The 27,983-nt window shown below is 42.9% G+C and overlaps 4 protein-coding genes across 7 annotated transcripts; 1 reads left to right on the top strand and 3 right to left on the bottom strand.

Annotated features, from left to right (window-relative positions):
- Positions 1–63: 63 nt before the first annotated feature.
- On the top strand, positions 64–10,658 carry mlec (malectin). 2 transcript variants are annotated; one of them, XM_085424425.1, is made up of 6 exons: positions 64–176; positions 1,345–1,565; positions 2,053–2,231; positions 2,541–2,717; positions 5,456–5,513; positions 5,633–10,658. In XM_085424425.1, the coding sequence occupies exons 2-6, from the start codon at positions 1,364–1,366 to the stop codon at positions 5,878–5,880; spliced, it is 864 nt and encodes a 287-aa protein (XP_085280551.1). In that variant the 5' UTR covers positions 64–176; positions 1,345–1,363; the 3' UTR covers positions 5,881–10,658. The 2 variants fall into 2 exon arrangements, with proteins under 2 accessions (XP_085280551.1, XP_085280550.1); XM_085424424.1 differs by lacking the exon at positions 64–176 and adding an exon at positions 733–958.
- Positions 10,659–12,958: 2,300 nt separating this feature from the next.
- On the bottom strand, positions 12,959–15,544 carry LOC146656628 (uncharacterized). The gene is made up of 3 exons (XM_085424420.1): positions 15,055–15,544; positions 14,049–14,193; positions 12,959–13,915 (listed from the first exon to the last, which is right to left on the bottom strand). The coding sequence occupies exons 1-3, from the start codon at positions 15,416–15,418 to the stop codon at positions 13,591–13,593; spliced, it is 834 nt and encodes a 277-aa protein (XP_085280546.1). The 5' UTR covers positions 15,419–15,544; the 3' UTR covers positions 12,959–13,590.
- Positions 15,545–15,991: 447 nt separating this feature from the next.
- On the bottom strand, positions 15,992–23,297 carry hps4 (HPS4 biogenesis of lysosomal organelles complex 3 subunit 2). Of its 3 annotated transcripts, XR_014913903.1 has the most exons (13): positions 22,357–23,297; positions 22,003–22,093; positions 21,697–21,840; positions 21,491–21,598; positions 20,924–21,040; positions 20,540–20,634; positions 20,363–20,435; positions 18,600–18,724; positions 17,831–18,494; positions 17,586–17,712; positions 17,436–17,462; positions 17,149–17,260; positions 16,846–16,862 (listed from the first exon to the last, which is right to left on the bottom strand). XR_014913903.1 is itself a non-coding variant. In XM_085424418.1 (12 exons), exons 1-12 carry the CDS (start codon positions 22,386–22,388, stop codon positions 16,691–16,693), a joined length of 1,860 nt encoding a protein of 619 aa, XP_085280544.1. In that variant the 5' UTR covers positions 22,389–23,265; the 3' UTR covers positions 15,992–16,690. The 3 variants fall into 3 exon arrangements, 2 of the variants coding, with proteins under 2 accessions (XP_085280544.1, XP_085280545.1); XM_085424418.1 differs by lacking the exon at positions 17,436–17,462 and having other exon boundaries at positions 15,992–16,862; positions 22,357–23,265; XM_085424419.1 differs by lacking the exons at positions 17,436–17,462; positions 22,357–23,297 and adding an exon at positions 22,264–22,350 and having other exon boundaries at positions 15,992–16,862.
- Positions 23,298–25,409: 2,112 nt separating this feature from the next.
- On the bottom strand, positions 25,410–27,490 carry LOC146656626 (uncharacterized). Its single transcript, XM_085424422.1, has 7 exons — positions 27,108–27,490; positions 26,789–26,963; positions 26,617–26,687; positions 26,169–26,342; positions 25,998–26,095; positions 25,845–25,916; positions 25,410–25,757 (listed from the first exon to the last, which is right to left on the bottom strand). Exons 1-7 carry the CDS (start codon positions 27,121–27,123, stop codon positions 25,614–25,616), a joined length of 750 nt encoding a protein of 249 aa, XP_085280548.1. The 5' UTR covers positions 27,124–27,490; the 3' UTR covers positions 25,410–25,613.
- Between the last annotated feature and the right edge of the window lie 493 nt (positions 27,491–27,983).

The raw sequence follows: 27,983 nt of genomic DNA, 5'->3' as shown, positions 1-27,983 counted from the left end.
GGACTTTCCCAATTGGCCGAGACCCTACCATACCGGAAAAATAGGGGGCGGTACTTCTTCTTAAAGAACACGTGCTGCATGCTGTATGACTAGATAGTTCAGTTCATTGTATTTAAAAGAAAAAACAAAATACTGGAAGTACAGCGTTGAATATTTTTCCCCTTTGTTTTTACAGAGTGAGTAGAGCTGTCAGATTTCTTAACAGCCTTCCCTCGAGCGGCTTTTTTGAAGGGACTGATGGTTAAACCGACGGGCAAAAAAAAGCTTTAATCCTAAGCAAGTATTGAAAAATACAGCACTTCACACGCTGTGAAGTCCACAATGATAGTTTCATTAGAGTTTAGAAGTTTTAAAATATTTTTATGCCTCATAGTCACTTCCTAAAACTCTTCTAAAGACTCTTCTGCGCTATGTTGCCTTTAAGGCTAAACTCGGGGCTTTCAAGCTGGAATCCCTCACTTGACGTGGAAAAAAGACGCACGACAAGTCTTGCCTGTTTCTATTAAGTGTGCATAATTGTTCCAGCCCTCAAAAAGTAATTTTCTGTCATATTCTTCTAAAAGTGAATTAATAGCTGTGTTTTTTGTGTTTAAACAAAGAATTGTGTGATTGGTTTGTGTTATACAAAATGTGTTTGATGGTCCGGGAAACCTTTAAGCGGCGGAGTAAAGTGATTGGACGAAGTACTTGTCAGTCATTTGAAGTGTAGTTAGGTAGCGTTGCTCCGCCCTCCGCAAACTGCCAGCAGCTGCAGCTAGCAGCAGAGCAAATGTTCATTTGGATGCACACATTGAATGAAAGTCAGTGTAGGAGGCTGTAGTCAGCAGCAACTAACAATATCTGCACTAGGTGAAGTTATCGCACAGTGTAGATTGTAGGCACTCAGCTTCACAGGGCAAGCAGAGACACGCCTATACTTTGGAAAAATCCAGGTTGGAGATATTTGTGGCAGGGGAAGGTAAGATTTGCCGGGCTCTCATTCACCAAGAATTTCTGGTTAGACAGGTAGGTTAGCTAGCAAGCTAGCCTAGCTAAATAACCAACGTTATTCACTGCTAATTTCTCGTCGTCTTTTATTCTTTGGCCAATGAATACAGAGGTGATATGTCGTGACTTTGTCACCGTGAAATTACAATAATTGTTCAATAATTGACTGACATTTTCCGTGTGTATGTGCAAAATGCCACTGCCGGTACTGTTAGCATACTGGCTAACTTAAAGATATCATGTTTCATGTCATCAAGACGAGCTTGCTAGCTCCTGACACTGGCTAATGTGGTACAGTTAATGTTACATGCCGCATGCGGGGAAATACCGACGCTGAATAGCTGTCTGTGTGTCCAGGAGCAGGCGGTGTGAGGTAATGCAGCGGGTCACGGCGCAGCTCGTCGCCGGGCTGGTCGCAGCGGTGCTGTCGCTGCTGTCCGAGCAGTCCTGGGCAGATGGTGGGGGGCCCAGCCTCTCTGAACGGGTTATCTGGGCTGTAAATGCCGGGGGCGACGCGCATGTAGATGTGCACGGTATTCACTACAAAAAGGACCCACTGGAAGGGAAACTTGGTAAAGGTGAGTGAACGTGATTAACTGTTAAGATGCGTGCGTGTCTTCGCTAGGCTTCACCTCTGATGTTCTAGTGAGAGTGACATCGTGAAGGTAGGTGCTCCACGGAGGTAAAATTGGCATTTCCTGCAGAAACCCCTGCGTGTTCTGGCTTCCGCAAGTAGCTCCAAACTTATGAGGAGTCAGCATAGAGGGCTACAGCCCCGCCCCACTCAATATGTAGAGGAAGCAGGTAGTGATGTGATCAGCGTGACTGGAGAACAGTTTTTGGTTCCATTTTTGAGGCAAACTTATTGAACCTTGGTGAAAACGCAGCATGGTTGGTTACTTTTTTGACGCACGGTGCTGTTATGTCATCAAATGTAGAGAAGGTCTGTGGGGTTTTGCAATATGCTGCAAGTCAACTAAAGCAGCACATTTCTAGTACTCTTGCTGTTAGGCAGATCTTGTCTTCTGATTGCATACCGAGCCTGATGATGTTGTCCGTTTGTAGCCTCTAATTATGGGATGCGTCTGCCAATACTACGGTCCAATCAGGAGGACCAGATTTTGTACCAGACAGAGCGCTACAATGAAGACAGCTTTGGATATGACGTCCCCATTCGTGAAGAAGGAGAGTATATACTGGTTATGAAGTATGCAGAAGTTTACTTTGCTCAGTCACAGCAAAAGGTAAGGCAGTTTTAAAAGGCTGTTCATGGTATGATTTGCTAATTAATAAGAAGTTAATTTAGTGAGAATAATGAATAAAGGGACAGGAAGCATTTTTATATAAAAACATTTTTTGTTGCATTTAAATTGGTTATGGCCCAGTATATTTCCCATCTCATGACCACTGTGTAAAAGGAACATCATAACCTCACCTTTAATCCACATTTTCTTGTACTTTATGAGTTGTTAATGTTCCCTGTTAAACGTGTCTGTGAGTGACAGTACAAGAATGAGGTGTTAATCATTACTGATTCAGGAATGTTTTTCCAGGTGTTTGATGTTCGTCTAAATGGCCACGTGGTGGTGAAGGACCTGGATATATTTGATCGAGTAGGACACAGTACTGCTCATGATGAGATCGTGCCCTTCTCTATTAGACGGGGCAAGCTGAGCGTGCAGGGAGAGGTGTCCACTTTCAATGGCAAGCTCACTGTGGAGTTTGTAAAGGTGAGTTCTAATTTGTTGAATTATCTGAGCTTGGCTATTTTTACACACGGTTTACATACTGTGTGGGATGGGGCTGTAGCTCAGGTGGCAGAGCAGGTCAGCCACTAATCAGAAGGTCAGTGGTTCGATCCCAGGCTGCCTCCTGGCTGCATGCTAGATATCCTTGGGCAACCCCATGTCTGCCAACTGGTGGTGGTCAAAGGGCCCCCCTGGCAGCTGTGGCTACAATGTAGCTTGCCATCACCAGTGCATGAATGTGTAATGCAGGCCATTTACATAAGAGTGCTGTATTTGGAAGTATTTGTCAATTGTTGAGCTTAAAACACTTTTCTTTATTTTTCTTTTTTTAAACCCAACATGTCCAAAAACAGCGATGAACTAAGTGTTTAATTCTTATTTTCTAAATCTTTAATAGTGTTTTAGCATTGTAAGATGGCAACAAGCAGCTATGTGTAATAGTCAGAGGTTGGGAGAAAAGGTAGTACTCACTTTATGTTAATATAACTCAAATGCAGTTTGATCTAGATATGAGCATAACTACTTGTGTGTCATGGGTGCCATTACCCCTGACACACATAAAGCTTTGCATAATGAACTCCCTTTGTGAAAGTGTCTCTTGATAGCCAGTTGGTGTGTGGGCTGTGAAACTGACTGATAACCATCCAGTATCTTATTGGCTCTTAGGGGAGAGTGAACTTGATGTGGCTTTTTTTTTTTTTTTCCTGTTCCTACTATTATTGTCAAGGAACTGAAGAAAATAACTGGCACAGCAGATGCTGTTTATGGGTGGAGTCACAGAACCTGTTAAACTCAAAAGCCCCTGAAGAAAAAAGCCTAAAGCCCAGACCCTACCATGCTTCTTAAAAAAAACAAATAAATAAATTAAATGATGTTTTGTTTTTTTTCCTCCCTGATATCACTACAACTACCTGTTAGATTATGAATTGTTATAAATAAGCTAAAAATTAAACCTAGGTGTACATCACTTGCTTTGATGCTTGCAGGTGGTGAATTCAAATTAGTAGCGGAGGAAGGACAGGATTACTAAGAGTGTGGCACATCTGTGGTTTTCATTCTTTCTGAACAGTCTGTTTTCATGTCACAGATGTAGCGTGCTGTTTCACATTCGTTTCAGTGATTTTGCGTTTATTCATTTCTGGATCATCTTGACACACGAGCTTTGGTAAATATCAGGAGAATCACATCAAGATATTATCTGAAGCTGTCCTTTCCAACATTCAGCGCAAAACAGGACTCTCACTGCTAGAAGTGGTTTATTTAGTTCAGGCCAGGGTGTTGTCTGAGTAGAGGACAACCGCGCTGCCTGTGAATTTATTGGATGTTTACTTGCATCTATTTTCATATCGACACAGGTGGTCAGAGTTTTGTGGGTAATGTCTGCGAAAGTTGGGGGTGTCAAAATGGTTGGATTGGTTAACATTGTAACATCTTATTTTCCTTTAAACAATGTAATGCTAATGTAATGATTAAAAATAATAATAATTTCATCAGTGCTTGAACCCTGTGTTTTGAGGCATGCCCTTGTCTCAGCTGACTCACAAACCTTGTTGCCTTCCTTGGTATCATTTATCCCCCATAGTGTCTTGAAGCTTTTCAACCTAATTGTCTTTAGAATAGTTTAGATCGTGCATCTTGTACCATATTTTTATATCTTGAATCTCTTTCATGCTCCTGTTAATAGTGGAGTCGATGTTATCAGTGAGGTTCCCAATAAGTGCCTTTGAAAATGGAGTGTGTGTGTGTGTGTGTGTGTGTGTGTGTGTGTGTGTGTGTGTGTGTCTGTCTGTCTACTTAATTAGGTCAAGTAAGTTTTTATTGTTGTTGGTTTTTTCTTTTTGAGATTTATTTTAATTCATTGATGTGACCTGCTATTTATTTCCTTATCAGAAGTTAATAATTCTTATTTTGTTAAGTATACCAGTGTGAGTGTAGCAGCAGTATTGTGTTTCCCATTCACATAATCCATCATGTTCGACTTTAGACTTTTGAGATATAAGAGCATGAATGAATTAAAATCAAATTTACTTGACCTAATTAAGTAGGACTACTTACACACACATATAAAAATACATAAATCAATAAAATAATAAAATGCGCACATGCGTGTGACTTCTTCTTATTGACTGCTATTTGCGGTTTTGGAGTGACGTGGCAACATGACCAAAATTAAGTCATGGGTTCTGTTACTGTACAAATATTCTATGTAGTGTTCTCATTTCAAATGTGTTTAACTAGTTTCACTGAATGACTCCAAATTGAAATTGTCTAGTCACCATTTATTTTCGCACACATGCATCATAATTATTACACTTTTCAGTTTATACTAATAAATGTTGATCAATGAGCTGCAGCCATAGGGGGAAAAAAATACAGCTTTATGATTCCTTTTAAAGCTCTGAATGACAGCAGGTAGCCTGTTTGTAGGGCATGCAACTGTATGCTAAATGTATAAAGTGGCATACTTGGGAAAGTTTCTGCAGTGACCTCTTTCTTCCATTTTTTTTGTGGACCACTGGCACTCTTTGCATTTTTCCTGTCTAAAAAGATTTCCTTCCCTGAATCAGTTGAACTCCATTTGGACACAAAATGGGATTAAATGTACACCACAAACTGAATGGGAAGTCGAGAAACAAATATGGAAACTCAAACAACTAAATGGGAGCTTTGAAAGTATATGTGGATACACGTTTTGCTTACATTTGAATCTGCTGTTTCAGGGTTATTATGACAACCCCAAGATCTGCGCTCTCTACGTGATGAAGGGGACATTAGAAGGTGAGTCCTGAGATTGTTAAACACTTGTTCAGCACTTTACAGTGAAGTGTGTTGACTAAAGCATTTTGACTTTCTGGGACCAGCGAGCTCTCCCTGACTTTTGTTCTACATCTTTTAAGATGTACCAAAGCTTCAACCTCACCCTGGCTTAGAGAAGCCTGAGGACGATGACGACGACGACGATGATGAGGGTGAAGTAGGCGAGGAAGGTGGGAAGAAAAAGCCCCCAAAAGGTACCCATCACAGGGTCCAGTCAGGCCCCCGAACACCAAACCCATACGCAGCTGACAACAGCAGCCTAATGTTTCCCATCCTCGTTGCGTTTGGGGTGTTCATCCCAACACTGTTCTGCCTCTGCCGGCTGTGAGCTAAAACTATCTACTAACGAGACGGACACGGGACTGTGAAGGAAGGGAGGAGGAGAATGAGGGGGGGAGGGGTGGTAACAGCAGCACAGGTAAAACATACACACAGGAGAGGGCTGGACAAGGAAGTACACAAAGAAGACAATAACTTTTGGAAGACCCACTGCAAGACGACGCAGATGCTGTAAGAATTGGGGGGGGGGGGGGATGCAGGAAGTGTATGCTGTGCGCTTCTCTGTGAATTTGTTTGCATCCACCTCTGCTGACCCTTTTGAACAGTGTTAGCCATTTCCACACCAGTCCTTCAAAGGCTGGGGAGAAAAAAACAAAACATTTCGGCATTAAAAGGATGCTCAAGAGTGTTTGGTCCGGGACGGTTTTTGTAAACTAAAAAGCATTGCTTTGTACGGGGCGTAGAAAGAATGCACTCCTGCTCAGCATCTGGCCAGACATGCTACTTTCAAATTGGAAATGGTACTGCTGAGAATTTGATTAAATAGAACTAACTAGAAATCAAACACTGTCACGGTTAATGGAAATGCAGTTGTCATCTGAGAGACAAGTGCAGAGATGGAATATTCGTATCTTTCTGTTCTAGTTGGTCCTTTTTTGTTGACGTGCCATCTTCTACCTGCCATGTTGAAATATCAGAAAGTCCTTTGCAAACCGGTGGGCTCACTTGCTGTCTAATTCGCCTTGCCTTTACGTAAATGTAGGTCGGGTTTCAGAAATGCGTCTGTGTGCAGTGATGAACATCTTTGGTATTGTTCCACCAAATACTAAATCAGGGGCATCAAAAAATGTGCTCATCTGTGATAACAAATTACAAGACCCTATTGGAGTTTGTTTGGTCGGTTTTTTTGTTTGTCTGTTTGTTTGTTTTTTTTGGGGGGGGGGGGTCATCCCGAGGATGGATTTATTTTATAAGTCGCACATCTAATCTTTAAAAAAAAAAAAAAAGCAGTTTCCTTCAGTAAAAGACGCCATATTCATATTTGGTGAGAGGCAAAGTTCATGCTGTGAAAAGCTTCATTGAGTCAGTTACATCGCTGTATTTTCTGTGACATCTGCCTTTTTTTTTCTGTTCATTCACTAGTGCGTGTCTTTTTTGTTTCACCAAAGAATGTCATTTTTGTTATTTTATCAGAAAACTTCAAACATGGTGGCCTGTTGTTGTTTTTTTTGTTTTGTTTTTTAAATTTGAATTTTATATCTCTGTCTAAAATGTGTTTTTAAAACAAATGTGAGTAGTTGACTCTGAAGTGTTAAACTATCACAACAGGTCAGGACTTCTTGATATTAGGATTCTAAATGATTACAAATCACCCCCCCTCGATACACTTGCCATGTATTCTCCAAGTCACTCTTTGTATATCGGATGTTTGTCCTCTGAGAGGTGAGAAAGCACAACAATAATATAAGTTTAAAAAAAAAATAATAATAATCAACTGTGTACCGGATGTTATGTGTGAACCTTTATTCAATTCTTCTCTTAGCTTTTTCCATTCTGTTGTCGTCAAACGTTTCAGTGTTGCCTGTACATTTTTGAGTAGTTACATTGTGAATTTCCCGTGGGGTCATATTTCGGTCTTTTGAGTTGATCAAATTGGGGCAAAATGAAATCTATGAGCCCCCCCCCCCCCCCCCCCCCCCTCACATATCTATGTTGTCGGCGTCCGCTTTGATCTTTTGGACAAAAATGTTCTTGTTGGCTTTCCACGCAGACTGAAAAGAAGCTTTGTTTCTTGGTTTTGGTGGCGTTGTTGTGAAGTCTCCTGTTAATGTATCTAGTTACTTACCTTAAGTGCTTAGCTCTACTCTGAGGATGATTTTGTAACTTTGCCTGTTTCACTAATGCGTCTTAAGTACTCACCACCCATCCACCCAATCCTCCTCTCCCTTCTCTGACTAGTATTGCTGTTGCCATACGCAGTACTTGAAAAGTGATTAATAATTCAGGCGTCGTGGATGCTTCCTTACTCCTCAGTCCTCCTCATTGTGATTGATGGTGGTTTAAAAATTTGGTGCCAGAAAATATTTAGCCAGTTTATGGTAGTGTTGTGTGTGTGGTGTGTGTTTTTTTTTTTTTTTTTTTTTTTTTCTTTTGAATGTTGTAATATCTTACTCTTATTTCATACAGACTGGTGAGAAATGAAAGAACAAACCAACAGTGTTTCAGTGTGCCTTGGCACTGATTCCAGAAGTTTCCAGATAAGTGTGTCACGAAGGAAACTGACTGGTGTCTTATGCGGGAGCTTTAGCATGTTTGGGTTGTTTTAGTGTGAAGTTTACTCATATTTTCACTTTATTTTTGGTTGGGTTAAGGCAGCCAAACCTGGTGGGGTTTCCTAAGTGGTTAATTGTTAGTATCTTCAGAATTTTGCTGGTGATGCCAAAATGCCTTGACTGAGTCTCAGCATGTTTATTTTTTATTTTTTTAATTGGAAGTGAGACTAGACTTGGACCCTCCTTCAAGTCACTCCCATCGGGTTTGAAGGTTTGTTTGTTTGTTTTTTGTTTGTTTCTTCTTGTAGGACAAAGATGACCATTTGATTGCGTTGACCTTTGCCTTTATGGTGGCACTTAGGCTCGCTTGATGACACGGATATCGAGAATGTGTAGTCCTTCCATCTGTCTGCATTTTCTGCCACTTATCCAGGTCCCAGGACAGCTCCTTAAGCAGAGATCTCTCTCTCCCCAGCCACCTCCTTTACCTTCAAGTGTTCCTAAGACAGAGAGACACAATCTCTCCAGCGTGTCCGGGGTCTACTCCAGCCTAGTCCCAGTTGGACGTAACCGAAACACCTCATCCAGGAGTGCAGATCAGGTCCAAGTCAGATGCCTGATTGAGCTGAACTGGCTCATTTTTTTTGCAGAGATCCAGCAGCTCTGCTGACCTGAATAGCCATCCAGTCTTTAAGGCAGAACCTAGACACCATTCAGAGGAAGCTCATTTCCACCGCTTGTATTTGCTCAGTCTTTCTTTTGGTTGCTATTTAGAGTTCATGGCCATAAGTGATCCACAGGTAAATCGACAGCTTCGCTTTCAAGTTCAGCGCTCTCCTCACCATGACAGAGCACTGGAGCATACACCTGCTCCTTCCTTCTGTCTCACATACAAGACCTGGAGATACTCAACCACCTCCACTTGGGGCAACAACTTGCTCCCAGCTTGGTGTGGACTCTCCACCCTTGTCATGTGCAAGCTTGCGTCCATCGCTCAAAGAAGCCATCAAGAAATTTTTATAGTTCTTTATTATAAATAGTGTACTATTTATAATATAGTGTACAATTTGCATGGTTTAAAAAAAAAAAAAGGGGGGGGGGGGGCACACAATGTCCTCTTGGAGCCTTGTTCTCACCCCTTGCAGGGAAAATATAACACCAGCTTCAGGGGGCCAAGTGGACCCAAGCCATCCCATCAAAATGCCTCATAGCACAGCAGAAAATAAGGTCTCCTCGCTGCAGTCGTCAAGTGTGTGACTGATTTTTGTTTTGGGGTTTGTTTGTTTTTTCTTTATTTCATTTGTCACCAATCTGTGTAAGCGCCTTTCTTTCCTCTGAAAAGATGCAAGATGTTCATTTAATCCAGCGCCAAAGTCACCATATTCTGCTCCTCTGCAAGTCTACACAGTCGCGTTTGTATATAAGGTACAAGATCACACTTTTTATCGTGTGACGACAATGTTTTTGGTTTTAATTTGGGGTTTTAAGTGAGGGTTTGTTTTTGATCTTGTTTTGTTTCTTATGAAGATGACTTTGTGGCCTTTTCTTCTGGGGAGAAATGGTTATTGGTACAGAGTATAAAAAATTCTAACAGGCAGCCAGATGAGCTGTCTGTTAAACAAATGAGATTATCTCTGAATATATGGGATCTTCCATTGCGTTAGGTGTAATTTAAATCAGAGCGGGGCTGACCTGGAGATATTTTATAATACGCTTGGATTTGTTTGAAATTTTTTTTTCCTCAGGATTTGTTTTAGTTTGACTTTTTAAAACGTGATATATTATTGGTGTGACATTTTGCACTGCCTCGTGTATTTTAAAATGTCGTGTGTGTGTGTGTGTGCGCGCGCGCATGCGTCTTTGTTGCCTTGAATTGTTAAATACAAATGCGCTTTACCATCATTCGCCTTGAGGTGGCTCTTTTGTTGGCTTATGTCAAAACAGCCTTTTATTTTATTTTTTTTCTTCCTTCTCTGTACAAAAAACTTTTCAGGGCTAGATTTTCATTCCACAGGAAGGACTCTTTTTAGGAGAACAGGACACATGTTAGAAGAATTAAAATGTATATCAAGTCTGTTCTTAACCTCAACTAAAAAAACACAAAAGTTTTGCAGGAAAAGTGTAATAAACATATACCCACAACTTATTTCAAGCAGTGTCCTCACATCCTTCTTTCCAGACCTTTTGTTGTTGGTCTCGTAGTTAACTACCGCAGTGGAATGAAGATCTGCTCTGCTTTTTTTCTTTTCCCACAAGAGAACCAAAGAATTTCAGTCATTCCATCCAAATTGTTCATCAGAGTCCTAACATGGTACAAAATAATTACCTCTCATCCTTTCTTTCACCTGGGAAACGTGCTAAATCAAGCTAACACGTCATTTCATGTCTTGTCATCGCGTTTATTGAGGCCATGCCAGAATACTCAATCTTGTTTTTGTTTTGTTTTGTTTTTTGTTTTTTAAAAATCATTGTAAAAGAGTCGTTTGAATTGCTCAGTAATTATTGTAAATTTGTTTTTGTTTTGGCCCTTTTTTTTTTTTTTTTTTTTTTTTTTTTTAAACGAAACGTGAGATCAACTTAAACGGAAACAAATTTGAACAGCAGAAATCAGCCAACTTGCCCATTGCCCAGGCAGCAGCCCATTCAATTTGAACAGCCGGGTCTGCTGCCGTGAATGTGTATGCGTGAGACATGGAGTGTGCAAGTTGTACCTTATACGCACGTGTTTGGTAAATAATTGCTCTTCTGAGGGATGTAAGCAGCAGCAGGTGGACTGAGAAACTGTATACGAGACCCCTGATCTTCTGCCTCAGATATGGCATATATGGGAACTGCTGATAAATGCTGTCTTTTTAATAAATGTGCTATTTTATCAGAATGTGTTGCTGCTGTTCTTCCACCTCCACCACCCAGGAGTTACCACCTACAATTATTCCAGGTCAGTTAATATTTGAACATAGTGCTCTGGTTAATTGAATTTCTTTTAGGCCGAGTACTTTGGAATTAAAGTGTGAAGTATGCTGGACTTGGTGTAGCGTACAAAAGTCTTGAGCCACCCCTCATTTCTCTTTCTTTTGTTCCGAGGAGCCAGAGTTGTATTTAAGTAGTGTTATCTGCTCATTTTCCCTGCAGTCCTTGTTCCTCCCCCACTTTCAGAGGAACTTATTCTGTTACGTTACCAATCACTTGAGCATAAAAGACTCGTAAGGGATAAACCAGTAATATCTACACATAATAGAGAACTTGGCAAAACAAAAAGTAGTATTTAATCATTTTACTGCTTGTAGCCTGTTGCAGGAACACATCTGTTCCTATTTCTTTAGCTATATTTATGAAAAATTGTAAAGATAACAGTTTGACACACAAACTAGTGTTTTTACTCCAACAAGGAGACTCCCACAGAGCTGTTAGTTGAAAACTTGGTATTTCTCTGCATGGCAAAAGCCTAAACAAATATATCTTCACCAGATGAACAGTTTGCAAAAGTAATTTATGGAATCTAATGAGGTCTTTACTGAAAAATCCATAAAAGATCTGATACTGAGAGATGCATCTGGACAGAAGTGGTCTAAGTGGAAAGAAGTCGTGCTTAATGAAGAGAAACGAGGAGAAAACACTGATCTATGCTAAATGACACGAGCTGGACTGAACAGCAACAGATCTTATGGAGTGATTAATCCAGTATGTACAGAGGTACAACAGTGAGTGTAGACAGCCATCTGTGAGACACAGCGTTGGCGATCTTTCCAAAATTGGTGAAATTATGAACACAAAGTTCAAAAAAGATTTAGATCCAAGTTTGACTGCATGGTTCAGTCATCCACAGCACCTAGTTCCCATTTTCTTAACAACATATAAAGAAATGAGGGACCACTGTACCTTTTGTTGATGCATGAATAGCTTCCAACATATTGGCTTGGCTTGGTAATTATTATTGATCTATCACACATTTGTCTGTATCAGGGTATATGTCGTCTGATATGTGCAAATATATTTTTAAGAATTTGTTTTTTAACTGAACTGCAGTAAAGATCAGGTCATCAGATAATTCTTGTTATTACTTTAAAACCAGTACATCATTTGATACCGCCTAAATATCAGCGTTAGCTAAAAATCCAGGACAAGCAAGGCTCTACCTTAAACCTCTTAACCTTAAAAGTGCCCGTGTCATGTGACGCCTTGCATAAATAACACAATAACATACATTATTCATTTTTTTTTTTTTTTTAATTACTTCACAAATGGATAATTGTCTCTCAGATGATGGTGGCTACTCACTGCCTGAACCCTTTGGCCAGATTATTGTTATTCAGATTAAGGGTAGCAGCTCTCAAATAGCTTTGAGTGCCTCACCCCCCACTGGCAAACTGAGTCAGAGGGTGAGATATTGTGTGTGTGTGTGTGTGTGTAATAATAGAAATACTCAAATAGTCTAAAAAGGCTAAAAACTGAACAAGCCTGAAACTGAATACCTCCACAGAGGCTGAAAACACACATGCCACACCACATCAGGAACATCTGGATCTCATTTTGTGTCATATTCCTTCAGTTTGGTATATATTTGGCGATAAGATGCAAAATTGTATCTCACAATGGTAAAGAATCGTTCCAGAAAATAACAATTTTGAATCCAGAAACAAAAAAGAATCTCTTCCAAGTCAGGCAAAGCACCACCTCAGGACCACCTGGGGTTTTTTTTGGGGTGTTTTTAGCTGGGACTCTCATCTCTTATTTTCTGTTTGTCCTTCATAAGTATATATTTTTATTTTGAAATCCTTATTGAATGGCAGCAGCGTCGTGCCATCTTATGCCTTGTGTTCCTCGGTGCCATAAATTTAGGGACAGCAACACAGAAATAAAGTCAACACTGTCGTCTAAAGAATTTTATTAATAGCTGATTTATTGTGTAGCCAATAAGTTATTTTATGGTCAGTTCAACCACATAAGCAAAGCAAATTTTGAGTAAACAAATGAAAATCACAAAAAAAAGTGAACGATGATAATCATCGGTTTCTGAGGTAGGATAGAAAAGTGTCACAGGGTCCGAGGGTCTAACCATACGTCCTCACAAATGAACAGAATAATCACAGCTCAGTTCAGCATGGTCGCAGCACATGTGCAAGCCCTTTGTTTGTCCAGGTGTTGTTTTTTTTCTTTCTTTTCCCACCAACTGTGAAAACTTCTTTAAATAGAAGCACGAGGCAGATTCATGCGTAGCTAAAGGAGGACAGCTGCTGAACAAAGCAGACTGAGGCCACGCGGTTTGCTGCTGGACCGAGTCTCATAACCACAAAATTACACAAACTTACAGTATGTCATATTTACAATGTACATATTTACATATATAGAGAGAGAAATAGATAATTTACATAAGCTTTAGCCTATAAATTAATCATTTTGACATTTGAAGTGCATCCTTTTGTGTTCAGCTGGTAATGGCAATAGACTGATGAATGCTGCCATGCAAAAACAGTCAGGTCCAACTGTTAACCTGATCCAAAATAAAGAGCCATGAAAGGTGTGTGCGTAAAGTCAACACCACCAGCTCTACATGACACCTCAGTTCCACCCTGACTGCAACCCAGGACCAAGACCAGATCCAGAGGACGACTCCCCAACATGTTGTCCTGCGGATCCTTTACGAAGGGGTTTTCACCCGGCGGATCTCCACCGGACAAAAACGCCACCCGCCAGATGTTTGTCAAGCTGGGGCCCTGCCTTCGACCACCTATGACCTCCTGTGCGCTGTGGAAAAGGAACAGCAGGTCCACTCTCAATTCCACGGTGTGACCCCGTGACCCCAGAGTGTACCTAAAGGTGGCAAGAGACAGTGTCACAATCAGGCCAGCCATTCCCAGAGCCCATCAGTCAAATGATATTACTGGGTCTTGAATAAGAGTGTGTGTAAAAACACCAAAAGTACATTTGAGTTTTGAGCCTGTACCTTGTAGGAAGCTTGTGCTTCGCCATGGATGGAAGCACAGGGCGGATGTCCAGATGTTGCGGGTTGGAAAGCTGAAGGTGAAGCTCGGCTCTTGTAACCGTTAATGACAAGATCTCCCTGGTGAGGACAAACTCCACACCCGTATCTGGTGAGGCGGAGAAGAGGCAATTAACAGTCTGCCAGAGTCACGGTACAGCATTTCATGTCACAGAGAAGCACATTCACTCATGTCAGGCTCTGCCGCAGAGGTGATGTTTTCACTCCTAATGCCTTGTTAATGAGTCAGCAGGATGTCTCAACAATTCTTGAAGGGAACATTAAGCCAGCTAAGACTCATTTGTGTGCAGATAACACAGTCCTCCCTGCAGCTGCATTATTCAAGTCATTATCCACCCCCAAACTGCCTTTCTGTCTTCACTTCACCTCTGCTGAAAAATGATATTTTTAAAGGGAAAAGCCAGAATGCATACTCTGTGTGTGGCTGCTTCGTGTTATTCATGTTTCTTTTGCTTAATTTTCTGCTAAATTAGGTACCAATTCATCCCTGTAATTTATTCACTTAGTTCATCGCTCATTAGACCCATTCAGAATGGTTTACTGAACAAAGTTTCTCTTCTCTCCTGATTAATTTGCAGCACAACTTTTTTTAAACTCTGGAATTATTAAGATTCTTAATATAGCAGGTAAGCTCAAGAAATATGAGAAGAAGCTGTGTGGAGTCCAGCTGATGCTTACAGATGTGAAGAGTCCGTTCCCGTGGTTACCACACAGCTAGTTTTATGTATTGAACTGAACTCTGTTTTGGAGGATTAACCACAGGGATTATCTTCGATCTTCGATTTTAGTTGGGTTTTTTGTTTGTTTGGGGGATTATTTAGAAATACTCCCTCCCATCAGGATCAATCCCGCTCAGCACATCTGACCTCCACAGGACGAGCATGAAGTTAAAGTGAAAAGTTAGAGAGAATACACCCAGGCAAAAGAAACTTTTTCTTTTTTTTCTTACCTCCTCTCATGCGACCTTGAATCCCTTTCAGCCTCCTGCAGTTTTCTCCTTCTTGACAGCAGCGGTAGACGCGCCGGACGAAGCCGAACAGAGGTTTTCCTGGAAAAACCAACCCACGTGAAGCTCTCGCGGAAAAGTGCCGCATGCTGATCTCCAAACGCGTCCCGCTATCCACGCGAGCTTCTTGCGTGTTCTCCAGCCAAGGTGCTTCCAGTTCCGCGCACCGGTCCGTGCGTAAAGTCGCTTCGTGTGGCTCCCGTGACAAACGCTCCGATGTGCCCACCGCGCGCCCGAACACTCCACAGCAGCTCAGCATCATTAAAATGAAAAGTGATGTAATCCGCGTGCAGTTTGAAGAGGCCATGGTGAAATCCCGAATTCCGCCCAGTGCTTTTCCAGCGACGAGGAGCGGCCACTTCTTCTCTGATGCCAGCTCTCCAAAGCCTTGCGGCCAGTTTGAACCCCTCGCTATTATACCCCACTGACAATGGGGGGGACAACACACCACTTAGAATTTGAATCCTGGCCCTCCTCACAGTCCCTGCCCCTCCTTTTGTGCCTTGCCCACCCATTTGACCCCCGCTGCCTTTTATTGAATGCGCCTGCATAATTAGGCGCCCCCAGAGCGCCGAGCAAGCCCATTCACATTCAGCTACTTAGCTAATTGCCCTAATTACTCCATAGCTGGATGGTCGAGAACGACCTTACTCGGAACACGTATAGGGGAGGATATTCTGAGAGAGCAAAAGTATGAACATCTTACAGGCATGCGTTTGGCATTTCAGACACCTGTTCATGGTCGTTTGAACGGAGGCATTAAGCAAGAGGCAGAAAACAATAGGCTCCACACTGAAGTCATAAGAAGGTCAGGCAACCCCAGCTGTTTTCAACAAGTTATGAGAAAAGTAACTCATAAGAGGCCAACTCAGAGCGGATCACATTTTATTTTAAAACACACAGAAGTTCATCACAGCAAACCTCTTCTCAGACAACCTTCGAATACACACATTTTGTGTAAATGGCAGCAATAAAGACAAATCACAGTCCTAATAGCCAAATATTTAAATAACACTTTTTGATTGCTGACATAGAGTTGATTATAAAATGCTTTAGAACTTCTAGACAAATAAGCCAATACAGGAGCAGCGAACAAGCACGTTTTTCTTCTCAAATGTGGGAGAGGATAACGATTCTGGCTTCAGTCTAAATGCATGAGTGAAAGCAACAGAAACATCTGCTGCAGACAGTTACTTTATTTATTTTTTTTGTCTAAATGTAACAAATAAAATTAGACTCATACAAGCATGGAAGTAAACATAACCTACTTTAACTAAGCTTCAACAAGCATCCACTGTCATAGCAAATTTATAGTTACAATATAAATTTAAAAAAACAGTTCTGCTGTGAATATGAGATCCACTAGGGTTTTACAGCACAGTGCCACAGTGTACGGTAATGTACAGCATGGGAACAAGTAAACCACAGCTGGAGGGCAGCAAAGAAGATGTAATCCTGTTGTAAAATTTCCTACAGCAGAGCTTTTTTTTCCATTTTATTTTTTTAATGTTACTTACAGGGCAGTTCTTCTCCCAGTGAAATACATTTCCTCCTGAACGGGCGACCCGACGCTGCCCTGTCAGAGCAGGTTAACCCCGTGTTTCAGCAGTCTGTGCCGGGCCTTGCTGGGTAGCGAGAAAGCGCTGTCCTGGTGGTTCGGGATGCCCGAGTTCCTCAGCGAGCCTCCGTTCTGCTGGAAGTAAGTCTCCTGGGCCACGCTGCGGGTGCCATACACAGCTGTGCTGGCATTCCTGCCGACATAATGTCACGCAGATTTAAATTTCAAGCCCGCTGTGCAACAAACAAACACACTAGAGAAGGCAAACAGTGTGGGAGGTTTTTACCAGTAAACATCAGCTGTCAGAGCGAGATCCACGCTAGTTAAGGGAAGGTTTAGGTTCAGAGGGATGAACGTGATAAACTGTCAAATAATCCCCCCTCCCTTCTAACCTTTACTTGAGTAGAAGAAGAAGAAGAAATCCCCCTGCCCCCTCCACCCTCTCACACCAAAAGCTACTGCATCATTGCCATGCTGACCTGATAATAGCCTCCTGCAGAGTCTCAGTGTTACAGAAATGCGAGTGAAGAAGTGATGTGGCTCTGACAAAGGGTTGATCCCAGGCTCCCCCTGACCGGCCAGACAGGTTGGCTGCAGAGACACACAATAACAGAGGCACATTAACCTGGACAGGCATGCCTGCAGCTCAAAAGAATGCTGATCACAGTCCTTGAAATTAGCAGTTAGCTCATGCAAAGACAATCTACCAACCCTCCCCCCTCCTAGCCCCACTGCCCTGGGTAGAGATGCAGGGACTTATACTCACTTCAGCAGAAAAGTGAAAGTTGGAAAACTGGAAGAGACAGAATGTTTGGGAATATCAGATATGAAAAAAAGCTGAAAAGACAAGCGCAGGGAGTGCCGAATATTTAATGCAGGGAGACAGCTGATTAGATATTTAAGGGGCAGTTATTACTTGTGAGCGTGCTCTGAATGCAGTCGAAATGGGCAAAGGTGTAGGGCCCTGGACCTCCCGGGGCACCCGGAGAGATGGTCCTCAGATGGGCCTCCAGTCCATTGAGTGAAGCCAGGCTGCTGTGATACTGGAGACAGATCGACAATGCCACGTATCAGCATGACAAAGGCAAAAACAACGCACTCATTTGCTTGAATTTAAATTGAGCTGCAGTTTGCAGAGGAAAGACAAAACACAGCCCTCACCACTTCCTCCATAGAAGCAGCGTCACTCATGAAGTGAGGCTCCACCAGCAGAACCAGCACCAAGCCCTTCACTCTGTGCATGTACAACGTCATGGGGATCAGCGCATTCTCCTCTGAGGCGTCAGAGAGACGATGAGGAGGAGGAAGAAGAGGAGGAGGATCGCTCTTCCCTGCCTTGTGGCCTGAAACACTCCCACGGGAGACTCTGCTGTCTTCCTCCACCACCTTATCATCGTGCGGCTGCTCATTTCCAGACTCGACCGCTTGAAACTCAAACACACCCCCAAAAGCTCCCTCCCCTTCTCCTCCATTTAGATGGGAGTCTTCTTCAAACACGGAGCCGTCTCCTTCACTGCGAATCTGGCTGCGACCACCTGTGCTGTCGCGGGAGCGGCTCTCTTCCGCCTCATCTTCAACAGTGTTTTCTCCATTTGAGAGAAACCTGAGCGACTGTGGAGATGGGTTGAGGGAATTGGCAGCGCTGTGGGACGAAGCCGGGCTGAACACATCGGAGTCTGACAAACGAGGGCTGAGGGACGCCTTCTGAGGAGGTTTGGATAAGCTTGGATATGACACCTGTGACTCAGGAGAAGGAGTGTTGGATAAAGTCCTTGACAGGCGGGTCTTCTTTGAGGGACCATCTCTTTGTGGCGTGGTAGGACAGCTGGAAGGTTTTAGAATGTCAGAACTGTGTAACAAAGGGATTCAAGCAGCTTGTTTAAATAAGCTTCACTGAATATCATCTGTAAAATAAATAAGGAGAAACCACCTGAAACCTTTGTCGACAGGAGCGGACTGCAGGTCCTGGAGTTCAGGCGCGGTCAGGAACACAGTTGTGGAGCTGACAGTACCGCTAAATGAGCTTGATGCACTTGTTCCATTAGGCCGCTGAGCCTACACAAAAAAACAAAAATATTATTATTATTTTTTGCTGCCTGTTATACAGCAGCAACACTTAAATGCAACAACCAGGAGCAGCAGCACTCCTTACTTCGGTGTCTTTCTGCACAATGACAATAAAGGCTCTCTGAGCACCTCTGAGAGTGAGAGCTGCATCATCAGCCCACTTTAATTATCCACCAGCCCACATCCTCCCAGGGAATCTAACAGGTTTGCTAGCTTGTGAGAACACCTGGCACCACACTGCAATTCTGCCTGCGTCTTTGCATTAGCTGCTTATAGCTGAGCTACCCCGGGGTCACAGCAGCAGCATACAGGATGAATCACTGCGTGTGCTGAGATTAGTTGTCATGGTTTACTCCAGTTTTTCTGTTTTCTGTCATTTATAGGTTTTATTCTTTATTCTTCAACACAGCCTGAACTGTCTTAGACGAGCTTTCTTATACTTTTCTTTAAATAGTCTTCAGGAATAGCTCACCAGGCTTCTTCACGGACAAGCTCTTCTTTTTGCCTTCTGTTCTGTCTGTCTGTCAAAACACTGCTTCAATAATGTTGATGTCCAGTCTCTGGAGTGGTCAGTCCATGACTGATGGTGTTCCACTGTGTCTTTTTTACCCAGGTTTAGGGCACTGGCTGTGTGTTTGGGATCATCATCATGCTGAAAAATGAAGCTGCTTCCAATAAAACACTTTTTGGCACAGTGGATGAAAATGATGGAACTCTACTGGGTTCATAACTCCATTAATTTTGACAAGATCTCAAAAACGACTGGTGGGAATGCAGTTCCAAACCATGACAGAGCCTCCGCTGTGTTTTATAGATGGTCACAGACACTCGGAGTGTCTTTGAAACAAAACTTTTACATTTGGAGATTTGGATTCATCACTCCATAAAACCTTTCTCCCCGTTTCCCTTCATTATTATTGGATTTTTCTCCCCTATTTCTTAAGTACATTGCTTTCAGATTCTATTAATCTGTTATAGATTAATAGGACACACTGCACACCATGTTGAGATACACCAAGTTTTCATCAGGCTGAAAATATGCCAACACTTAATATTCATTCATTTTTACAATGCATACAAGCTGCTGTTTCAAACTTAAACAATTTCTTGATTGTTTATAGCCCGTCCACGAGTGACGTTCTGCACTTTAACAGCAGGCCAAAGTTATGCTGTATTTTTTGTTACATTTTAGACATTATTAAAGATTGCCTGCGTCTTAGAGAAACAAATATATAGAGTCAGTGGAGACGTGGAAATATTATGCGTTTATAGACCTATCACATCAAAGAGAGTGACCCTGGATGAAGAATAAGTTATTCTCTGACTTCTAAAGTATGGCTTTTGCAGCTTGCTCAAATAAAGAAATTTGTCACAAAACACTAACTGCACAGTGCATCAATCAAGCATGGTGTCCTCACAGCGGAGGGACCTGCGAAGTACCCTTGAGCTTCCATCCCCTAATTATGTGTATGCGTGTGAATGGGGGAGGGGGCTGGTGCGTCTCGTCTTTTCAGGCTGCTTTACTTACGTTAACTTTTCATTATATCTACGATTTTACTACTGCTGATCTGAAGAAAAAAGAAAAAAAAAGTTGAGGAAACCTCTGGACAGATGTTGAAGTCCTACCTTGGTGTATGTTTCACTCTCGTGAATCATGACCTTCATTGTGAGCCCTGGAGACATCTGTGTGCTGACAACTCTTTGAAGCAGATCACAAAAAAATACATTAAAAAAAATTTCTGATTTCAGAAGCTGACATTTAAAAGAAGAAGTCGTGGCCGTTCTCTTCAAACGCGAGCTCACCTTCCTCTGAACAGAATACATCCAGCTAACACTAGAGGGCAGCGCTGACAGGCCTGAAGAATGAGGGCCGCTTTGAGCAGGAGAAGAGGGTCAACCTGAGGAAATGAATCCGATGAAATGTTACCTGCAGCTCATGCAGAAATAAACAATAAAAAAAATGATTTTGCTTTTATATTATCATCTACTGAGCAAATCTCCAGCGTGTGCCCACTGTATTGTTTACATGTATCCTGCAGGCACACTAAATAAGCAGAAATGAACCGCTGATGGTTTGTCGAGCCATGCTGAGGTCTTACTCAACACCACAAGATGTTGTTATATATTCTGCCTTCTGAGTGGCGGCAGGCTAAAAGCAGAACCCCACGTGTGACCTTTAGTACTTACGTTAGTCGAGTCGATGGTCTTCAAGCAGCTGAAGATGTGACTAAGCTCTGAGGATCCTGACTGCAGGTGAGAGAGGTACCTCGCCCACTGGGCTGCCAGGGTTTCCTGACTGTTGAGCTGCCAAGCAAAGGTCAAACTCGATGACAATGAGCATTTGGGGATTTTATTCAGACAGGTGGCAAATTAAAGGAAATTCAAACATAAAGGTGGCAGACCACTGTTTAACGGCACGGCCCGAAATGTCTCACATGGGCCGAGATTGCTCGCCTGCCACAGCGTGTGATTCACCTTGTTGTCATAGTCAGTGCTACGGATGAAGCACAGGGAGGCTCCTCAGAGAAGAGACCAGACATGAAGTTTGCACTGACCCTTCACACTAAGTCCACCCAAAACCATTTCAATAAAAAGCCCCACAGTGTTGCTGAAAGCCACACACATAAAGGTTTTTTTTGCCCCTTTAACTTGTCACTGGTTGTGCTGTCAGACATCTTGATCTTTTTGTGACGGCTGATGTAAATGTTTCTTAAACCTACGTAGAACAAAGCAGAAGTATTTGTGCAGCTGCACCTGATAGCTCTGGCGGACAGGGCCGTTGTAGAAACAGAAGAGGTCTATCAGCTGGTCCAGGAACTCAGACACGCTGACAGTAGGGACATCCACCGAGCAGCCCAGCGCCTGGGGGAGAAAAGAAAACACATCCCCAGAATAACCATTAGGGAAGCCTGAAATATCACAAGAGGTTGCTGCTGGACCACCAGTAGAGCCCCACTCACCCAGAAGAAGTCGTCTTTCATGCGGATGGCGAACTTGTTGCGCCGCAGCCTGAGCGTGCGCGCTGGAGAGGAGGAGAGCTCGGAGACGCAGCGGCCCACGCCGGCGAGCTGCCCACACAGCAGCTCCTGTTTGTCTAGTGGGGTCTGACAGAGACATGTGATGCTTTCACAGACTTCTCTGAAATCAAGCTAAGAACATACGCACACAAATACAAGTGCTGGGAGATTGTTATCATCTTCGACACACTCCCTAACACACACACACACACTAGACGTGCAGCTTGCAGCACTTTGTGTCAGCCAGACCTCTTCAGGGTAGAAGTAGCAGATTCCGTCTCTTGTAGGATCAGCCTCTCCTCTGACCTTGGATCCATCATATAGGAAGAAATAGTTACACCTGCAGAAGTAAACACACACGAGTGGCTAAATGTGTCATTTAAGAAATAAAGAAGCAAGAAAAGACACATTTCAACCACGCAGTAGTAATACTGTGCTGGAAGCAAGCATCTAATTAACTTTGTGCATAAAGATATGTGTTTGGTTTGCTATAATAATGTAGTAGCTCACTATCAGCTAAGTAGCAAAGCCGTGTATGTTTATGGTCCATCCTGCATGCTGTAGCTGGTGTCTGTAGTAAAGGTGGCTCTCAGCGGATCTTACATTCTTGAATCTGGCTGCAGAAGCTCAGCCATGACCGACGCGAAGCCCCCAGGAGCCCCTCAGTATCTTGTATCCATCCGCCCGAGCAGGCTGCAGATGCACTCTGACACACACACACAACTACTAAAACACAAAAAGTGGAACTGATGTTTTATCCGCGAATTCTGATCTTAGTAATCGCCTGTCACGCCGCAGACGGTCCGCTGTTTGCCGCAGATCACTCAAAACACGGCCACGGAGCGTGTTTTCACGCCATGTTTACGTTTCGCTCGCCGTAAGTTTTAATTACTTCCACACAGAGAAAATATCGCCACTTGAGGAATGCAGGGCAGTCACACGCAGTGGAAATCATGTGAAAGGACGGCGAGCTCACAGGGACAAACTAGTGCGCCATTACGCTGCACATTACTAGAAAGGTGAAGACGAGAGTGTGTGAGGATTACTCACTGCTGGTTGGCGGATTGCCTCTTAGTGTCACATTGATTATGATCCCAGTGTCGGTGCTTTTACGTGAAATTGTTGTTAAAAGTGTCACTTTCTTCTTATTTTGTTTGTTTGTTTTGTAAAACCATCATGGCGTTTTCAGACAACGTGCTTCTTAAACATCTTTGAATGTATGAATCCTGCACAGTCAAATGTGTCTATTTTAAGCCATTTTTATTGGAAATGAACAGGATTTATGAAGGGCTAAAATCAAGTAATGATCAGCATTGCAAGCCTGGTTGCTCCTACTCCATATTTACAGTCTGTCCAGTTCTTTTTTGACACTTAAAACATCTTTATAGAAATGTGATATTTGTTTCCATGTTGGCCAGATCTCTCTTTAAAGAGACATTTTTTTAGTCTCAGTAAATAGTCCCTTTACCAAAACTTGATTGCAGCTTCTACTTTGTGACAGGGCCGTTCTTTCTGCCTCGGAATGACTTGATATCATTCATGAGAGTTATGTTTGAGGTGTTTTTGACAGATTATAGCCCAAGAAGTCATTTACAACTGTTTAAATTACTCTTTGATTTATGTGGAAACGGATGCTTTAGGTAGAACTTTTAAAAAAGACGAAGAAATCACATCCACACAAAACTAATGTTCTGTTTTTATTGTATTTTATTTTTAAATTAAACCGGTGGCACATTACATGGACCGTTTCTGTGTATTGCTCCATAAGACTTCGACAACAACCGATCATAAGCCTGGAAACGTGAGATGCCCGCGTGCTCTTCATCCTGGGAAAGGCAGTGCCAGAGGCTTTTGGCAGGAAAGGTGACCTCCAGCAGCTCCACTCTCGCGCACGGTGTTAAAGGTCGAGCGTGGATTTAAAACTGCGCAATAAGAACGCATTTGTAACGAGCCCCTCTCAGCATCACGCGTGTTTCCACTGGGACTGGATCGGAAAATTTTGAAACGCTCTACATCTTACAGCCGCTTTGACTTCACATTTTCCTCCGCAGAGCCATCGCACATCCGTTTCTCTGCTCTTGATTAATGATGGCTACCATTCGTGGGCCGTGAACGCGCACCGCTAGCCAGCCCATGGCTGCGGAAAGCGCGATGACACTGGACTCAGCTGCTTATCAGGTGACAGAGTGAGACGTTTAAGCATGCAGCTGTTCAAAAGGAGGGACCCGAGTTTAATATTTTTGGCGAGGAAGCGCTGTTTTCACTCTCAGTCCAGCCCAGACATTTTGATTTAGTGTCCAAGCCTCCTGAGGACGTGCAGCTGCTGGGCAATGTCCACGCCTAACGGCGAACTCTGGACCCACAAACAGGCGCGCAGTGCACTGTGGGAGTCCAAGGACACACCTGTCTCTGTATAAGCATTTCACTACATATCAAGCATTTCACTACATATCGTACTGTGTATGACTGTGTACGTGACAAATAAAATTTGAATTTGAATTTGAAAAGTCTTCACAACCCATTCTCCGGCACACAACGGACTCAACAGCGATGATATGAAGTAGTAATAGTTACACTAAGCAGACACACTTTTACCAAAATTAATATTTAATCAACATAATGATTAACAGTTGACTTTTTTCTACTCTGAACCTCATGATTTTTACATCACTCTTTGGAGATAAATGTCAGAGAGTTAGAGCTGTTCATAGACAACGAGCAGACAACGATTCTTATAAACTGCGAAGTTTATGCGTTTGAAAATCACGTGACCCAGCGGCCTGTTTATTAGGAGGCCTCCAGCAGTGACAGAACAGTTAGCACCAATTTTCTGCGTGCTGGTGATTAAAAACAAAGAGTCAGCTTTGCTGTAGAAGGTTTCCAACTGAGCAAAGTGACTCAGATGTATCTGCATGGCAGCCATGATAAGAGCTGGTGAAATTCCTTGGACGCTAAAGATGCTCAGATGCTTCCTATCCTTTAGCAGAGGATAGGCTGGAGCGTCCTGTATTAAAAAACCAACATGACTGAGAAATGACGCAAGTCATCACATAATCTCCCGCGCTGAGCTTCGTTTAGGCAACCGCAAGAAAATGATGAACTGTTACAAATCTGTCATGTCATGAAGATGTCTCCTTGTGTGAGACACTGTGTGGTTTAATGAAGTATCTCTATAAATAACCACAACTGGCCGGAATAAAATCATCAAAACAGAACGAGGGTTCTGGTGGAACACCGACTGCATTAGCTGCATCTGCTTAGCAACAGCATCCATTAATGTGACTTCAGAGAAAGGTTAATAAAAGTGGATCAGCAAGAACTCTCTGTCACATCTTTCCTGGACCTCAGGATGTTTTCCAAGGAGCTTGAGAATTTCAATTTAAAATTTTAAGCATAAGATTTGGACCAGTTGTCACAAATACATATAAAAGGCCCTAAAAGTCTCTTCTGACATTAAAGCCATCTGTTGTTGCATTCGTTCATTTAAACCTGCTGTGGTAGAGTACAGTGAACATGGTGCTCTCACAGGCTCCACTTACATGCTACTGTGAACCCTCAAGCAGCCATGCTGCCTTCCATCAGTGCGCTTTAAACACTCTCGTGGTCTGAGAATCGGTGTACGGCAGCATCAGCACCGTTGCATAAGTTGTGTGATGCAATATTGCAAAAAAAAAAGGGTAGTGACATGTATCATTACAACCCTGACCAGCATGTAAGAGATTATGCTGCCTACAGCTGCAGCCAACTACAACCTAAACACACCTCTGTGAGCGTGCCGGGGTAAAAGGCAACATGTCATTTCAACAAATTCTTGTTTTTCCACATAAAAGGATAGAAGTACTTTTGTTTTTTCCTTGCAATCACATCAGCTGCTTGTCAAGTAATAAGATTTCTTTCTCCAGCTTCCTCATTTTAAGTGCTCTGTAAGCCATCTCTTGGTCCCGGTTCTCAATCTCCTTCTTGAGGTAGGAGCAGTAGAGAGACCTGAGGTTTTCTGTCTGCTTCTGTGAATCAGATTACACAAAACATGCGCTCTTGTTGCATTCGTTTCTTCTCATTAGCACAGGACAGCTGTGACAAATGGACCTCACCTCTCCGCTTCTGCCACCAGCTGTAGCCCCGGCCGCGTTAGCACCCTCCTGCAAGCTGCTGCCGTGAACGTCCTGTTAAAAAGAGCAATCCAGTCTTCACGCCAAGTACTCACAGGCAAAAGCTCCAGGAGATGCACGCGCAGCAGTACTCACCCCTTCAAACTGAGTGTCACTAATGTCCGTCTCGTCGCTGCTGAGGCTCTCTGGTTCAGTCTTTGTTATGGGCAGCAGCAGGACAGGGTGGCCCGACACTGCAGCAGCGAAGAAACATTTAAATAAGCCAATGTGGAAACTTTTGCAGGGATGCTCGTGAATTTCACCTACCGCTCATGAAAGAGCTGTCAGACACAGCTGCTGGGTCAATACAGGCGCCTCCAGGGAGAACCTCCACCCTCAGCCCATTGTCTTTGTGATGCAGCACGTCGTCCTCACCCGAGTTCAGAGACGGGGTCGCCGAGCCGCCCTCGTTTCTCATCATTGCAACCCTTTTCCTTTTTGCTGCACAGGGACAGATTTGACAGGTACGTAACACACCTGGACTTTACCGACTCTGAGCCAGTGCAGGAAGAGAAACACTGAATGTTATACAGCTCCGTCATGCTAGTGCATGTATGTGCATAAAGCATTTTAATGATGCGGAGAGTTCATAAGCTCAAAGATCATAAACTCATTCATTTAGACTTAATGATTTGCAGAAAACCACAAAGAAAAACCTCTTTTACGAAGCAACTGCTGACTCGCTGAGATCAAAACTAAGACAAAGTGCTTGCACCTGTTTGCACAATGTTCTTGTGTTTGACTTTTACTTGCTGCCATGTCCTTTTGTAGCCACTGTCTGAGACCCTGTGAAGCAGGAAAAATAAAGATGATGTGTCAGTAGGGTCTATATTCAATAATTTGAATATAGGTCAATCACACTCACACGAGTGAATAAATGTCCTTACGCATTTATTTTATCAGCAATTCTCTGCCAGGCTTCCTCTCTGAGTTTAGAGGCACTGGTGGTGTTGGATTTAGCTGTTAGTATCTCTCTCTCCTCTTCATACAACTTCAGAATGAGCTCCTGCTCTTTGGAGCTGAAAAAATGCGCCCTCTCCTGTTTCCTCATTATCTGAAAATCTGTTTTAAAATAACACAGAAATATAAATGTACTATAAATGTGCACGAATGAGAGTCAAAAACCACGTGATGATTGTTGTTGGTTTTGATTGTTTTTTGGGGGTTTTGTTACAGTTTGTGTGATCTTGCACAAAGTCTCCTCACCTCCGTCTGCGTTCATGGATTTCGATCCGGGTTTCTGCGTGCGACTGATCTTCCCTTTGTGGAGGAGCGGGGACGCGCAGTTATCCGAGATGTTTCAATGCTAGATTTAGTAATCAAATCGTAACCCGCGGTCGCGAGACGGAGTAAAGCCGAGCTTGATCGATGCCACGGTTAGTTACGGCACGAGTCCCATCATCAGTTAGCCTCGAAAAAACCAGAAGCGGGCAAAGGTAAACGGTGTCATTGAGCTGTCTATCAGCGAGCTTTGTTAACCCTGGATTTTCTAATTCGGCTTAAAGCGCGTTCACGTGAAAGAGGTGGAGTCTGTAACAAAGAGCGAGTCACGTGCGCGAATCATCACATCATCACTGATAACGTTAATGGTTGTTGGGTCGGGACAAGCTTACGGAGCTGGTTTATAGACACTGGTGACCTGTGGAAAACGTAGGAGTCATGTCGGGTTTGGGGGGGTAGCCACAGACTGAACGGGCACAAGCCTGACCCAGATTTTACTGAGTGAGACAAAGAAAAGGGTTTTTTCTTTTATGTGTAACAGAGGAAGACAGGTGTGAACAATACACAAGAGCTGCTTCAGCGCTGGAGTTGCAGGCACTCCCTCAGCAAGACATCAAAGCTTTTACTGGGGAAAGAACACTCGTTACTGCCAGCTCCTCTATTAGGACTTCTCAGTGTCTGCTATGAACAGGGTCTATTAAGATTTTGTGTATGATCTAAAAGAAAAACCAAACGATATTAAACAATGATGGCTGCATAGTGTAGTGATTCACGTGACCGTGACCATGAAATCAACATGCTCTGCTACCTGTCGTGACTAAGGCAGCCGATGAGAGTAGCTTTATATTGAAGAATGATAAT

Source organism: Rhamphochromis longiceps, linkage group LG12 (assembly GCF_057381845.1).
Source record: "Rhamphochromis longiceps isolate RC_006_pf linkage group LG12, R_longiceps_female_GT1.1, whole genome shotgun sequence".
Lineage (NCBI taxonomy): Eukaryota > Metazoa > Chordata > Actinopteri > Cichliformes > Cichlidae > Rhamphochromis > Rhamphochromis longiceps.
This window is presented reverse-complemented; position numbering and strand designations above follow the sequence as displayed.